Source organism: Topomyia yanbarensis, chromosome 3, assembly GCF_030247195.1.
Source record: "Topomyia yanbarensis strain Yona2022 chromosome 3, ASM3024719v1, whole genome shotgun sequence".
NCBI lineage: Eukaryota > Metazoa > Arthropoda > Insecta > Diptera > Culicidae > Topomyia > Topomyia yanbarensis.
In genome coordinates this window covers 262,231,709-262,248,687 of record NC_080672.1, presented here as the reverse complement: position 1 = coordinate 262,248,687, position 16,979 = coordinate 262,231,709, and the positions used below count along the sequence as shown (strand labels likewise).

The following is a 16,979-nucleotide window of genomic DNA, read 5'->3' as shown; positions in this document are numbered from 1 at the left end:
TTAGCATACTTTCTATTCCCGTCTCTTTTCTTCTGCTGTGATTTTTATGCATTTTCATGCATATACTTCTAGTATGCATTCAATGAGTGGATAGGCCGAATATGTCCAATGCATAAAATTTACAGCAGAACGAGAGGCAGTTATCCACTCATTGAATGCTTACTAGAAGTATATGCATGAAAATGCATAAAAATCACAGCAGAAGAAAAGAGACGGGAATAGAAAGTATGCTAACTATGCATATTTTTGTTTCTCAGTGTACAACTTACAATTACCACATTGCTGTATATAAAATCAATCATCCGAATGAAATTAGCAGAGCTCTAACTGAACGTCAAAGTCCCAAGAGTAACAATGAATAACTAACTAGCTATCGCAAATATTAAATTATTAGAATACGTGAAAATGTATAAAAATTTATGCATTTCAAAGATTAAAAACGAATAATACTAAAAATGCATATAATAAAACTTTTTTTGGAATTTTTCTTAACATCTGTGATGCACGTCGCACAGAGGAGTAACTAGAACAAATTTCTGGCCAATAACCAAAATAGTTTTTTTACGATTTTTTGTTTCGATATATTTTTTTTACATACCTAGAAGCCTACTATGTAACGCGGCAAAATTATGAATATGTCGAAAATTGTTAAAGAATTGTTGCATTGATGCAAAATGGTGATATTTTAAGGGGTTTTTTTTTATTCATTTTCATTATATATCCAGCAATATCGCTTCCTAGTGATGAGGGCTGTATTAAATAAGACAATATTATTACAAACGTAGTTGAACACAACCATTTGTATAACTTCAGCCTAAAACTAACTTAAAATAGTAGTGTTACTGTGCATTGCACCAACTCTAAAAAATACGTGTTTTAAACATTTTATTCCAAAATTGAATGATAAAAAAGTTATATTAAACGGCTAGATCCGGCAAAGTTGCTGAAGCAGTATTACAAAAGAAGATTCCAGCTATCCAAAAAACATGCGAACCCTTCCGGATTTGTCCGATCCACAAATTCCAAGCGATTTGCAATTTTTTATTTTTTTACAAAGTTGGGGTGCACCGAAATGCTGTAGGGCCAAATACTATGTTTGGAAAAATGTATCTCTACGAAGACGTGCACAAACGTCCCTTCCCCTCTTCCTTTTCCACTGATCATTTGTTTATGCAACTAGAAAAACAAATGTATTCACAAAGATCTCCTTGAGATAACTAGTATTCGAAAAGATATAGAAAATTGGCCTCTACACAGATAGGTGGATAGATGCCAAATTGTTCCAAAAACAAGTTATTGACTATTTTTTGTTCATATTAAGGCATAATAACGGCAATAGCAGCAATAAATAATTTTGGCCAGGATTCGACCTCAGTTACTCCTCTGTGCGTCGTGCAGACCTCGGTGCCAGGGTTGCCACCTTGTAATCTGTATTTTTTCGTGAAAAAATCTGCAATTTTGTATCGCGGGAGAAAAATTCTGTATCGAAAATCTATATTCAAAATATTTCCTTTCATTTTCATAGTTTGTTTCGTGCTCCCTTTGTGTGCGTTCAAATATTTAAAAAGCGCGAAAGTAATCTTTAAAAATTATGTTTAATACCGTGATAATAAATCGGATTAGGCCAATTTTTTTTTAAGAAAAGGTCGTCAATGCCAACCGACGCCCACAAGGTCAATTGGCGATTCTACGTTGAAACCGCTCGCAGATAGCGCTGGAAGGAAAGTGTTACTGATTTGATTCTGTTCTGTCATAGTGCATATATTTTCTGTAAACATTGGTAAAAAAATGACTTTTAAACACCAAATTACCGATCAATATGTTGATAATTGTTTATGAAAATGAAGGAAAACCATCATTTTATAAGATGACGAGTAAACATCTTGCGAAAAGAGTGTAAAACATAGTGGTTTCTAATATTATTCGCAGAGCTATATGCGCGCTGTTTCGAAATGTAATTTGTTGAGCACCGTAGCCGCCGCAACAGCATTTCCCGTTCGTCCTAAGTCAAGCTAAACCTTCATGAGATGGTGTAAATTCATGAAACTCTCCAGATCAGGCGAGGAAAGAATATATCCGGCTAATAGGAAAGTGTCAGCTTTGTATCATGCACAGCCGATCCTTCTCTCCGATAGTCTTCACTGAATCTCCTACTTAGTTCAAAATATGAAGGAGTTTGACATTGGTACTGATTGGGTCTCGGTTTCGAGTTGGAACTTTATTTATGGAACGATTTTTCATAACCACAATAATACCCCGATTACATTTCGAAGAAATGTATGAGTGAAATAGTTGCAAATGGCTGTAATTTCAGAATAATTGCAAATAAAACTAAATTTCTTACTCGTTTCATTCATATTTTGGCAGTGGTAAGCTTTTTCCGAGAAGATAATGAAGATTTTGTTGTAAGCTACGACTCACTTACGGGTGAAAAAAAGCAAACTGTATCACTTTGCCAGTTCATGAGCTGAATCATAGGTGTCGCATGACTAATTTTGGCTTTGCCGCAAATCGCCAATAAATAATCTAGTAAATAACATATCTAGGATAGCGGTTAATTTATTTTGTGTTGCAAATTCGGATGGCGGTGGTTCTAAACTTGACAAACTTATCTCGGTCTGCACCGGTTCGACGAATGTGTCTAAGTTACCGTCAGAAGTTGCAATGGAAGTTAAAATGAAACGGAAATCTTCTGTCGACAAACTCTCGCACGTGTGCGAAGAGTTTAACCCAGTCCAGCAATATATCGGCGGTAATCAGTATTGCAACTGAAGCAGCCGTCGACCAATAGCACCAGAATTAAAGTTGCATGAAAATGTCGTTTTGGCCGATGCTCACGTTGGACTGCAACCAGCTATATCGAGCCCAGTTTGCGCCAATTCGAGCTTGGTGCTTAAGTCACTGCAGGTGCAAAGGAAGCTAGGGGAAAGCGGAATTATCTCTTAACAAAATCTGGGGCGAGCGTATAGGCATCGACGGAGATCCAGACATCAGTAGAAATAGCCGTCATCCGCCGGGTGAATTACATGAAATCGCCGATTTTTCGAATGACTACCAATTGTCCGGTATGTTTTAAGAAACTAGTCAGTGTATTTTCTGCATTACCTGAGTTCTTTTTACAATATTTTCCTGATGCTGATATTTCTTTGGTCTGTGAAATGTATGGTCGACAATAAGTCAGATGATGACGAAAATAGTTGCGATGAGAAACCAGATCACTGTGTCCTTGAATTTCGGATTCAATTTTCAAAGTGATTTTTAAAGTTTCTGCACAAATCTTATTTTGTGTTATTTTCTGGATATTCCAAGAAAGAATCACCACAATACTTTTCCTTTAATTGCCAAAAACTAATGTACGCGATTTGGAAATTGTATTCAGACATCAGATGAGAATTGAATCCAAATTCCTATGTTGGTTGGAAAGTTGTGCGTATTACAGCAGCTGATTTCAATCAACAGCTATACGTGTGTAATCATAACCTACGATTTTCATCAGCTTTATTTTTACACCTGAATTGATTGATCGATTAACAGATTTGAAAACCTGTGTAAGCGAATATTTATCAACCCCCTGTATAAATCGGTCGCAGTTTGCTTTTTTTTTAATAAAAATTCCCAGTTCACATGAACTTAATGATTTACCAAATTCCTTGAAACGAGTGTAGAACACTTGCATTATTCGAAAACTTAGTTCTGTTGTACTTCAGGGTCTAACATAAAACCGAAACAAAAAAAGAAATGGAATCAAAAATATCTGGCAGATTGGGAGCGGAAGTTGGCATAAATTGAAAAAAGCAAGAAAGGAGACCAATTTGGATTTTGTAAAATCTGCGACGAACATGTTCGAAACACAGGAAGATTTACTGACCTAGAAAGACATGGAAAAACATCGAAGCAAGCAATGGCGGCAAACTTCAATCTTCTGGTAGTTCGTCAACGCTGAAGCGATTTCTATCCCGAAAAGAGACTGTAATGGATGTTGTAAGTTACAAATTTGTGCATGGGGAGCTGATCATAATATATCTACAAAGGATCTCTAATGCTTTGTAATACTTTCGAAACATATTTCAAAAAGTCCAGCGTAGTACAAAGCGTAAGACTAGGTAGAACAAATATCATTGCTGTTCAAACCAACGTCATTGGAAAGGCGAGTCTTGATGAGTTGATCGATATAATGAAAAGCAACTATTTCAGTTTACTTATTGATGTATCAACTGATCTCCCATGAGTGAAATCATTTGCTATGATTAGGCAATCCATTAGACGTTTGTTTGACAATTCAGCAGTGGGTTCTGTCAACAGGTCTACTCCTGCGAACAGAAAAACTCGTCCGACGAACATCTTTCGTTAGTCCGATTCGTTTGATGTTGGATCGAATCAACGATATTGTTGGACGTCACACCCCTCGGAGTAACGTCAGAATAAGTAAACAAGAAATAATCAGCTGATCAGAAACGTCTCATGGATTGCCTAATTGTCAGGACGAGCAAATGGCTTAATGGTAAACTTGCAGTGCACGATTTTTTTATCACGTTGAAACCGATACCGATGCTACCGCGGCTAGCCATGATTGTCACTAAGTTATGTCGTTTTCGCTTGAGGCAGAAACTAACTCAGTTTCGGACCCAACTGCTGTCAAACCGTTTGTTTGAAGCCAGTTTCGAACCTAGGTTATGCGCCACTGAACTGAAAACCGGGTTGGGTTCTAACCTGAAAAATATTTCGGGTTCGCTCACACCACCACTGTTTGGCGAGAACCCAACTCAGTTCCATTAAAAACGTTCGTTTGAAGCAACTAACCTGGGTTAGTTTCCAGGTTCTCAATCGAAAACGACATTAGAATCAGATAGTTTTTTTTAAAAATATTCTGATTGGGTTCGGTTCCGACGGCGCTAACGCGATGATGGTAGTACGTCATTCGGTAGCCAGTATGCTTAAACAAGACTGTCCAAATGCTTATATAATGAAATGCATTTGTCACTCGCTAGCGTTATGGCCGCCGTATGCCTGAAAAGACATTCCTTGTTATGTGGAACAACTTTGCCGTGAGATTTACAATTTTCTTAGGTCTGGAGGGTAATGGGCGCATACTGGAAAGGTACGACGTGTTACTCATTTATTTCAACTACGTTGATGTTCACGCTGACAAATCGACTCGAGAAAAAATAGATGCGATTCGCAATAGATTAGAAGATGCTGCTGTGAAGGCATACTTGAAATTTTTAAAGTATATCCTTCCCTAATAAACCAAATGAAAATATTATTTCAGTCAGAAACACCGGAGCTTTGCAGACTACATTACGAAATTTCTAGACTTCATCGCACTGAGCTCGACAACTTTTTTAAAGCAGAGTACATGTAACGAATAAAACAATGGAGCAAAGTATCTTTCAGCCAGCAGCACTACAAAACCTTGGAAAATATGTATATTGGTACCAAGGGCATGCAGTCCATGAATGAAGCACTCCGTCCCCAGGCTATAAACGTAGGAACAGCACTTGAAATAACCAAGAATATAATGAATTTTTACATTACGCTGTGTAATCAAATCAACACTCGTGTTGATCTCAGTGATCCTGTTTTGATCAACCTAGCTGTTCTGGATCCGCAAAATGTAATCAAAAGAAAATACGAGTCTGTCTTGCCTTTGCTGGAATGCTTTCCTAATTTGGAAAAACCTTTCGAATTACAAACCGCTGATTCGGAATACCGCTAAGTTCGAAATCAAGCAAACTTATTGAAAAGGTCCTATGTGCAAATGAGAGCCTCTCTTTGTTTACTTTCTCTTCCGCTAATAACTCGGTCGCATTTGCGTTTGCTGCTTAACTCTTTGCATAATATGCTAGTCAAAACCATGCTCTTCCAATATGTACTGGATCATTATTGGAAAGATTAATGATAATGCCGTGATAATCGGAAGAGAAAGTAAACAAAGTGAGGCTCTCTTTTGCGCATAGGTCCATTTCAAAAAGTACGCGAGAAATATCGATTTCAACGAATTTAAACCAGATGATCTGAACAACAGCGTGTTGTTTTGGAATAAGGTATTATCAACCTGCCGAACTGACAAAACATGTACATTTCCAGTAATAAAAAGAGTAATACCAGCGCTACTCTCTTTACCGCATTCCCCAGCGTGCGTAGAACATCTGTTTGCGCAGTACAATCAGAATAAAAATAAGCTTAAAAACATAGATATCAGCAACGAAAGAATATGTCAAAACCCACATATCGCCCAATGACAATCATATAATGACAGATGCTGTAAGGAAAAAGTTCAACAGTGACATGTACATGCCGTTACAACAGTGACAAGTACAACATAAACAATTGGTAAAAAATCCATTAAAATTTTTAAATATGAATAACTATTGTTGATTTTTATATATAGTTTCAAATCATCATCACTGGACAATAATTCGGGCAACAATTATTTCTTTTTTATGTCATCAACATTTTCAATTAACAAAGTCGCTCACCGCAAGGAAATCATGTTGATCCTCATCCTATTTATCACCATTATTACTATAGTCTATTTGTGTCTACATATTGAATAATCCAGTGCTGCTCACGTGGCAACCATAGAATTGAGGTGAGAATTTTTTAAATATTATTAGAAATTAAAAAAATGCAACTTTTTTTCTAACAAATCATGGATGTCATACCACAGACTAACAGACATAACACTACGAGGGAATTCCCTCAAAAAACATCGATCCGACAATTTTCCCAGAACACTAGCTACACCTTTTATTCACAGTCCCAATCACTCATTTACTGGTGGATTACCCCTCAGGTTTGGGAACATTTTTTCACTAGTGGTCTATCCCCCATATGCTTGTTCATATGTCAGTGGCGCCATAATTTCAAATGTGGCCACAGTCCCAATTACAAATATATTTAAAATGGCCGTTAAAGCGGGCGAAGCTTTGTTTTTGAGTGTTATGTCTGTTAGTCTGTGGTCATACAACCACAATTAGGGGAACATGGGGAGACTTGACCAAGCGCAAAATTCTATTAATGGCTATGACGTGTTCTATTAGGTTATTTTTTTTCAAAAATATTTTTATACTTGTTTCGACCTCTTAAAGTATTTTTAAAAGTTTGGAACGAAAAAGACATTCCTTATAAAAAAAAATCCGTAACCAATAAATTTACGTTAAATGATCTAATTTTTTATCTAACTTTGTATGGACATTACGCTGGTTCAATTTTTGACTTTTAGCTCCACCAGGCTCTACTGATTCCTTTTATGGCCCTTAGTAATTGTGCAAATTTTGGTACCGATCGGTTGTGTCTACGGAAAAAAGTTCAATTCTGTTTGAAAAGCTGCATCTGCCATACACGAGCGATGAGTGGCAAGTCTAGTTTACACCTGTAAAACGATGGAGCTATTGAAACAGGGTTGCTATGATGAATAATAAAATCCACTTGTTTTGAGGTCATGCTACTACTTTAGTTAATAACTTTTCTCAACGAATTTTCACAAACTTACAATGTTCTACGAATGTGTTCAGTAGAAGAATACCTTTAGAAATATACAATGTTCTCATGAATTGATTGATGAGGGGATTTTTTAAGAATTTCTTTTCAATTTTAACCGATTTTCCATACTAATTTCCATATAAACTTTGAAATTTTTGGAGGGTCCGTAGACACAACCGATCGGTACCAAAATTTGCACAATTACTAAGGGCCATTAAAGGAATTAGTAGAGCCTGGTGGAGCTAAAAGTAAAAAAAATTGAATAGCGGAGGCAGATAAACACCATTTGCTGGCAAATAAACCTAATGTGTGTATTTACAAGACTTAATAATCTTACATTCACATTTCGCAACTATAAGGCACTGCTTCTAGGAGACATTGGGAGTCGATTGGTCAATTAGGAGGAATTGGAGGCTGCGGCGGTTATCACGATACTATTGGGAATGTGTGATGACAACATCACAGTTCCTTGATGGCCGAGTGGTTAACGCACCCAACTAGAGACTGGGAGATCGCAGGTTCGATTGCTGCTTGAGGACATAACTCTTCTCAGTATTTCCAATAAAAAGGTGAATTTTCACCGTTTCTTCATTCTCATCATTTCGGTCATTCTTTCTATATCTGTTTTCCAGTGGACACGTTCATAATAATCCTTGAAAAAGAAAAAAAACAAAGACTCACGTCAAAACAAGGAATGTATAACGTTTGAATTTTTTTTCAATGTATGAAGTAGTGATTAAATTTGACCACCAAAACTAATTTTCATTAAATCAGATGTTGACGTGACGTATTGTACAATGTTCATTACAAAATCAAAATTTCGGACCCCTCCCGATTTTTTTTTCTGGATCCGCCCCTGTGAGGAGACTTGAACAAGTGGAACTAAGATGAAGAAAGATTCAAAATTTCTGATATTTACTATGCTGTGGTACCTACTGTTAATGTTAATCACGTCACACAAAAATCCCACCTCAAACATCAGTCTATATCTTTTAGCACTAGTAAACAGTACTAAACAGTTATCAGTAATATGGCTGATTTCGTGACGTGCGAACATGCAATGTAAGCAGTACAGTTAATTCTTAAAAGAAAATGCATAAAAAATCTAAATTTATGAAATGCAATCCTTTTATATTTTTTACTGGCACTTAAGGATTTCGACAATATGTAGAAACATGAGGACAGCATGTTTTATGTCATAATTTTTTGTCTTGATTTTTCCACATTCTCTTGGTCAAGTCTCCCCACAATGGGGGTTTGTTTCAGCTATACTAAAGAGATTAGAATAACAAAGAGATATTATAGTCTCTTTAAGCTATACCATAGATAACACGTTCGGGCTCGATTTAAAATGTATGTAAATACCCGCAACTCGAATTCCGAATAAATTAGACGCCTGAAAAACTTTCGACATGCGTTTGTAGGTGGCACAACGATCATTGCAATACAGATGGTATACAATTTTATATTCCAGTACATTGATTGGAGTACAACTGTCACACACAAAAAAGTGGCGTCCCTATGGCGATGTGCAGACGTTGACAGTAGTCAGTAGTGAGCCTAATGACTTCTATGCCCCTACCGCCTATGCTCTTACATTGAGTTGTATTGATTTGAACAAAGACTTGAAAAAAATACCGCCTGGCAAGAAGCTGGTGACACACACGCAGCCAGCGTTATCAACATTCCAGTTTAAACCAGATTCTTCCAGTTTTTTTACAACATCCAGACAAACAGACAATTGGGCAAATCTTCCAGTTTTTTTTTTGAATTTCAGACAGTTTCATTGAATTTTTTAAATGTTCATTAATTTGGTTTTTCCATATCTTTACATATTTCCATATATTTGATTCACACAATTTTCAAATGCACCCATCTGAACTCTTCTCATGCCTACTTAGTAGTTAAACAGTTTGGGCATGCAACTTTTGATTTTATTTCAAATGAATTTACCTAAAATATATAGGTAATAGTACTTTGTATCAAATATTTTGATGAACGTTTGTTAAATACTCAGCGAAACGTAGCCCAATGTTAGACGATATGTTGACTGATTTAGCTAACAGCAAAATTTGATTCATTATCAGAAGAACTGTTTAAGCACATCCCCAAAATTTGTGAAATGATCTCAAATATTGATTTATCTGACAAACCCTTATTGACAAGGTGGCCTGGGTGCTTCTGCCAGAGTTTCTGATCTTCGTAACACAAACAAGAAAAGTAAGCAAAACAAACAAATTACTAGGTTGTCGTTGCAAATAAACATACAAAATACAAAATACAAATACAAAATACTATTTAGGGGAACCGGGGGCAAGTCCGACACCTTAAGCGCAATCATTTTTATAAATACCACATAGCTCCAAAAACTGTATATTCTGTGCATAATCCTTGTTCAGATGGTTCTTAACAAGATATATTTTTTCAGCGTTTCAAAAAATAGGATTCATTAAAAATTATTGGTTGCCAAAAAATGGAGAAAAATAACATTTTAAAAACGCTGCGGGTAAGACCGACACCCCGAAGTGGCACGAGCGTCACCCTTGTTAGCTTTCTTTTTGTACAATTTTTTTCATTAAAAATGTGTTGTGTATGTGTGATTAAGTGTAACTATGTGTATATGAGTATTTGTGATACAAATGCATGTTTTATGGAATTTCCTCGCGCAGGAAGAGTGGAAGGTGTGAATAAATAATGTTCAACACTTGGTTTGTATTGTGGTAAAGATTTTCCCTCTTCATCTTTTCAAGTTTTATTAGCGCTTGTGAAGCCATTCTAAGAAGTAAGATCCGTTCTGCAAGAAGAATATATCCCCTGTTACTAAGATTCATTCACTTAGAAGTAACATACGCTTTTGTAGTAAGCTATCCGGTTCGTGATATGATTTTTCGGAACTCTCAACAATCCGGCAGTCGATGGAAATTGTTATTTAATATAATTTTAGAATCTCATATTAGATTATCCTTTTTCCTTTCATTTTATAATAAAACTGAATCGCGTTCAATTTGATTTTTATTTTTTTGGTCGGTTTGAGACAATACTGACATAGAATAAATGCAAATACCGCTATAACCGTAATTTGTTCTGGCTCTGGGAATGTGAAAGAAAGGATGGGTTCGAAGGCTATGACGTCGAACGTCGATATCCAAATATTGTTGAAGTTTCTATATTGTTTTCATGCGATTAATCGACAGTCGTGGTTTTCAAACACAAGCGAATTACTTCCCAACTGGTAAATGCGTTAAGGTTTATTATGTCTGAAATTCGGCATGAATGAGAAACCATTGAAATTAAAAATATAAATTTATTTCATAAACTGCAACCATAGAAATATATACAATTCATTTAATTATCAGACAGTCGTGAAAACGCGCATCAAAGCCAGCGAAAATTATGCAAATGGCCGAAAAATGATATCGTTCAGTTCGTGATTATTTGTCGAAACTATCACCATCGATAGCTTTAAGCGCTTCTAATAATTTTTTCTTCTTCTTGGGATCAATCTGCGATCGCTTCTGAGGGTCCTTTGAACGTCCGTTATACGATTTTGTTTGTGAGTCTTTTCCATTGATTTCGTCGCAAATTGTATCCAACAAACATTCTTTCTTCAGTATGCTTTGCCGTATCTCTCGTTTCATTGACTCAAATTCCTTAGACGATGAGTCTCGACTGGTATTAGTTCCCGTGTTAGATTCCTGATCTGTATCGCTAGATGAGGTGCTTTTCTTACCATTGATATATTTCGTGTCTTTTCCGTTCAACAATGGACCGCCCATATTGCGAATCTGTTTCTCCAGTTCGGTAATGTGTGCTTTATGGTCATAGATTATCGCTTTTGTTCCAACATTGTTTTCAGGAATTAATTCTGGTTCATAGTCTTCTTCGTAAGAAACTTCAGTCGTTACAATACTTTTTCTTCTTCGCAATAGACTGTTGGCATGCCCATCAATAGAAATGTCCTGCTTTAGCCTAGAAAGTTCGTGCTCGATTGCCTCATCGAACTCTGCTTCCTGTTGAAGTGCATATTGGTTGAAATCTTTACAAAATGACTCATCGTACTGATGTTCTGGTTGCCTGTTGTTTGCATCATTTTTGTTATCTCTCTCCTCATAAACCGGCGTAATAGGATGTTTTTTCTTCGCCTTATTTAATTTAGCTGGCGAAACGGAAGGTGTTGGATCTTCAATTATTCCTATCGGCCTAAGCGTTTGTGAGTTGAGATTCAGCGTTCGGTGATCACCGTCTCCTTCGTCAAGATGTTTTTTCGGAGAAATCTCCATAGTCGTCACTGGAACAGGTTCGGCAAGACTCTGTAACTAAGAAATGTGATTAATAAAGTTAATAAAGCTCAAACGCACATGTAAAATATTTGTTCCAAACAGTTACTTGGCTCACCGGAAACGCAGGCTTTACAGGAGATCCATTAGCGAGACGAGCAAGGTGGCCCGAAGTTGGTTTGGGAGATTTCATTAAAAAGCTGCTGTTCTTTAGCAAAGTTGATGGAGTGCGTTTCTCATAAATCTGAAATGAAAAGCATTTATTACTGGTGATGATTACTTTTATTGTGAAACGAATATTACTAGGATTTCTAAATTAGTTGTAAATATAAACGTACTGAAAATATCTAAACCCATTCGTTCTTTGGATAGATTACACAATCAAACATTGAATGAATTTTTCATTTCATGAAAAATATACAAATACAAATACTCTTTCCAAGTCACGTCCTAGTTCTCGAAAGTTCTCTTTTTAGACGAAAAGTGTCCATAACTTTTGAAAGAAAAAAGTTAGACCCTCTGTGTCCAATATAAAAATACTCGGCTTGAAGTTTTCTATAAGCTGTTCAAAGATCGTTTTAACAAAAAGTAAAAAATACGAAAGTTATACTAAGAAAACGTTTTTTCAGGAACACCCTAATCCATTGTTTTGAATTTCTTATATAACAAAAACTAAGAGAGATAGAGCTTTGATATATTCAACGAATTTATTCAAAATAAGTATCTTTACAACTTTGTGGAAGACCGTGGAGCTCTATCTTTCATCAGTAAGAAGTTTATTTTTGTATTTTAGATATATTAGTACTGCCCTAATAACTATCCCAACAAAAAGAAGCATCTTCTGGTGACTGGTGTACACAAATTCATCCTAAGACATGATACGGCTAAATTATACAGGTTTGGCAGAAAGTTAAAATTCCTCCTAAACTAGCGATCTGGACCACTGTGCATTGTATTGATTTCGAGAAAAATGAATTTAAAGTTTGAATCGCAGCATCCTTTACATTATAATTCGAAAATATTGTTTACCATAATTTATACTTATTGTAAAATATCCTACAATTCTGTTAAAAGTGGGAGGTAGCCGAAGAAATTCTTTATCGAGTATTATGATTATCTTACTTTTTGATATTTTGCGACTTAGCTTGGTCTAATATAAGGGGTTACATACAGGTCGGTCAACCGTTTTTTTATTCTTCTAATGTAAAGTTCAGGTTCTTAAGAATGTTATCTCAAATTTTTAGATGCAAAGTTATAGCGTTTTTCATCTTGCTCCCTTATGGCTTATACTCGATACTTTAAACACGATTATCTCGAAACTATGTTTCCCGTCCTTGCAGTGACTACGATTGCCGAACAACCCATCTCAAACCTATTTTTTAGCTTTTTCTTAATTAAACTGCCGTCCTTCAATGATTCCATTTTTTCGTCAAAATTTTCATATTGAATGTTTTTAATAATTTTTTTTAATAATTTTTAATAATTTTTTTAGGTGAAAATAGTGTTTTTTTTAAATCGTTCCCGTTTCCAAAAAGAAGATTTTTTTTCAATCGATCGTTCAAAAACACCGCAGGTGCATATACTAATGTTTTTTTTTAGTTTTATGCTTTCAGTTGTGCTGTTGGACTGTAATCATAGTCACGGTAAATCTTTTTAAAAAATGCGTTTTGTGGAAATAGCTATAACTTCGACAATCTTTAATATTTTTTATGTTCTCAAGTGGATTTTGTAAATTGAACATTGTGCTATGCTAGACGTATAATTGTAATTCATAAAAATATGGCTACATACTTTTACGAAAATTCAATCTTTTCCCTTTTTCCCGCATCTCAACATATATAACCCCTTAACACCGACCATTTCGAAAGTGCATTTTTCGCCTTAAGGGGTAGTGTAGTTAGTATTGAACCTTTAGAATAGTCTCACGCAATCTTGGTGGCCACGATGACCTCCTTTCGTTTTAAACAGCCATGTGTTCCATGCGTGTATTTGTTGTGACACCCACAGATCGATCGTTTTCCGAAACCGATTTTTCAAATTGGCGAACACGATAACTTAAAGACTATTCAACAGAGTCACTTGATTTTTTTGTGAGAATGCATAATATGTGTTACCAGTCGATAAACCACGGAAAATTGAAAAAAAATATTCATCGCCAGCATTTTAAAGAAAAGTGAGCGAACTTTACGTAAAAATATGAGATTTTCGGTTTTTCTGATGCCATATTCCGGAATTAGAACATTTTCCTATTTTATTTTTGTTAATCGAATAACTACAAGTCTAAGCTTTATAAATTTTATTGAATTTTCTGCTTCAGATAATCTTATCAAAAGTTATCATGTCTGTGGCTCTCTTCGACGTGGAAATGGTTAGACGTCTATTCTTGAAACGCTCGTATGTCTGGTTCTGAGTGACTGATTTTTTTTCTGTGTATAATGAATGTATATATATAAACCTTGACATTACATAGATAGATCCAATATTGCCTTGCCTTCGCCATCGCAAAACAAAATTACTTTCGAGCACTTTACAACGGCCCCCCTTAAACATGTACAATGTAATTTGAACGACAGGGCGTCCAAGATGCTTCTAACAAGACATTCGGATTTTCGTATTCACTATAAGCAAACAAAATCAAAGGGTTGTGTACCACCGTTTGGGCCTAGTAACATCGAATCTTCCCTTCCGTAGCTCATGTCAAATGAGGACGTTTAAAACACGGCAACCTCTTTTATCGACTTTGTGATGCAGATGGAAGAACTGCCTTCTGTACCACAAACAAAAATAGCCGTAGCAATTCTGTTTTGAGTGGGGGAGCATGGCTGCAGTATTCTTTTAAGTCGAGTTGACCTGCGATCTTCAGATCATGAACGGTAACGTTCTTCTAATGCATCTGGAATTTGTGCAGAATCTAAAAGTTCTGCAGCTAGTAGTATTCTGTGCTGCAGCGGCAACCGTTAGATGTTTAGGATGCCGACTTACACCTGGAGGGGACCCGCTGTTACATCACCAGAAAAGGCAATTACTTTTGTGGCAACGGAGATTGGAGAGTCGGATCTCGAACAAATGTGCCGCTATTGGAATGCTGACCGCGTACAGAGACTGCAAATTGGACGTAGTGCACCTACTGCTGGGAGCTCACCAGCTAACGGAACAACTCGACACACTAGTACAGCAATTGAGTGTGTTATTAAAATGCTAAGGTTTCACTGATTCTTCGAAGACAGGCCAATAAAATCGGATGATCAGTGATATCGTGCGAGCGTTCCATGACTAAAACCGTCGCGAAAAGCCCGATTTCAGCGAAAGTCATAATCGGTAATCGGCGATGTTACTAGCTTTTGAACCAGTATTTGGGATGTCCCCGTACAGCAGGGTAACCGTGGCTAAGGTGCGAAGAGGACAGGCGAAGAAATTGACGAGATGTCAGCTGTCTCTGTCGAAACCAATGATGTCCGCGAGGCTAAGCGGCACCTGTCCAAATGTTTTAGTATAAGAAGCTGACCGTTGTACATTCCACGATGACTGTATGTTTCAACAGAGCGTTGCTCGAACCACGCTTATTGCCGGATTTCATCAACCGGTACCGCTATTACCCCCCCCCCCCCCAAGGGCAATAACACGACCAAATTTCTGTCTAGCAAGTCTGCACAAGATCCTGAGCACCTGCAAACATCAAGTGGTGACACCAGCATGGAGATTGGTTTTTAGCGAAAAGCCGATCTGTTCGGCTACTCTTAGAGTGATTTGTCGATACTGGTGGATACAAGATCGATGAAGGCGAGATGATTCGGAACATGGTTCGTGGCGAATCGTATAAGTACCTCGGATTCGGGCAGCTCGTTGGGCTTGGCACACCGACATCATGCTTGAGCTACGAGATAAGTTCTTGAGTCAAGTGAATTGTATCTGGAAGTCTTTCCTGAACGTTGGGAATAAGGTCGCAGCAATAAACATTTTTGCTGTTCCCGTGTTGACCTACAACTTCGGCGTCATCAAATAAATTATGGTAGACTGCCGCGTACTAGCCAACTTTATGGACCTTTTCAAATGAATAACGATGTTCGAGGCCCCAATAGCTTTCTAATATCTGCTGCGAGCACTTATTACTAGTAGCTAGTAAAAGAACTCATTAAAAATCACCACCGAGAGTAGTGCCATTGTTCTGTGTCTCTCTACAGCACCCTTTGTTGCGAAGCTATAGTACAATGAATTGCAAAAAGTGCTGCTTGCCGATCGATATCAGATCGAATCCATATGCTGTGCGCGAAGGAAAATGTGGCGAATGGTTTCATATAAACTGTGTGGGACTTACTGATTCACAAACTGAGTCGTTCTCCGGAAATGTACTATGGCTCTGTGATATTTGCGTAAGCATTTTTTTCGTTACACCATGGTAGTAGTCTCAAAGACAAAGTTGCAGTCATATTAGAAACACTGTCGGCGGTTGTTCCATACATCGAACAACAAGATCAGTACCATTCAACGCCAGTACGAAATTGCTGGATGGAACCAAATTGGATTCGGGCCCGAATAATACTGTTCCCGATGTTCACGCAGATTCGCTGAGAGGGAATGATCGTACATTCGCACTTATCCTTACGAACATTGTCGGAGTTGTCACAGAAGCTGAAATATCTCTTTTTGTCAATCGTTCACTAGGCCTAGATTCACTGGTTGTTGAAATAACGAAATTGTTTCCGAAATGGAAAGACTGTGGCAAGTTAGACTACGCTTCCTTTAAGGTGACCATCAACGAAAAATGGAAACAACTCGCTTTGCAATCTACATCTTGGCCCCGAGGAGTGAAATACCGTGAATTTATTGATCAATGCAACACAACGTGGAAGCCGAACTTCGGAAATTGTGCTACCTTCGTCTTAAGCAGTGATCGCTATTGTACAACGAGTTTGACTGAAATGGTTGATGATGTTTTTAACCCTAGAACGTTGCAATGGGGTGCAAATGTACCTCACGCCTGGTTTGGAGCCGTGTGAAGACGAGAATTATGCATTTACCGACCTGGAACCCTGACCATAATTCAATTTAGAGTTCCTAGTAAGAGTAGGAAAATGTGGTATAGCTAGTTTGCTTATAGCCTTCGTGGAAGCAGGTGTCAAAGTTGGCGTGGGGTACATTTGTAACCCAGTGTACGGTTGCCGTTAGCGTTTCGTCAGGTTTCGTGCTGTCAGTGGAAATGTGACTCGTGACAATACC

General features: G+C 37.1%; 1 protein-coding gene across 4 annotated transcripts in view; it reads right to left on the bottom strand.

The window, feature by feature from the left end:
• Positions 1–10,807: 10,807 nt before the first annotated feature.
• The window catches only part of LOC131689124 (lebercilin), a 16,296-nt gene continuing 10,124 nt past the window's right edge, over positions 10,808–16,979 (bottom strand). For 2 of the 4 annotated variants that reach the window (XM_058973978.1, XM_058973975.1), the window contains 2 exons: positions 11,872–12,006; positions 10,808–11,801 (listed from right to left, as the gene is read on the bottom strand). In XM_058973978.1, coding sequence (XP_058829961.1) covers positions 10,917–11,801; positions 11,872–12,006 — 1,020 coding nt within the window. In that variant the 3' untranslated portion in view covers positions 10,808–10,916. The remainder of the gene's footprint in view (positions 11,802–11,871; positions 12,007–16,979) is intronic. The other 2 variants (XM_058973976.1, XM_058973977.1) reach the window with 2 other exon arrangements.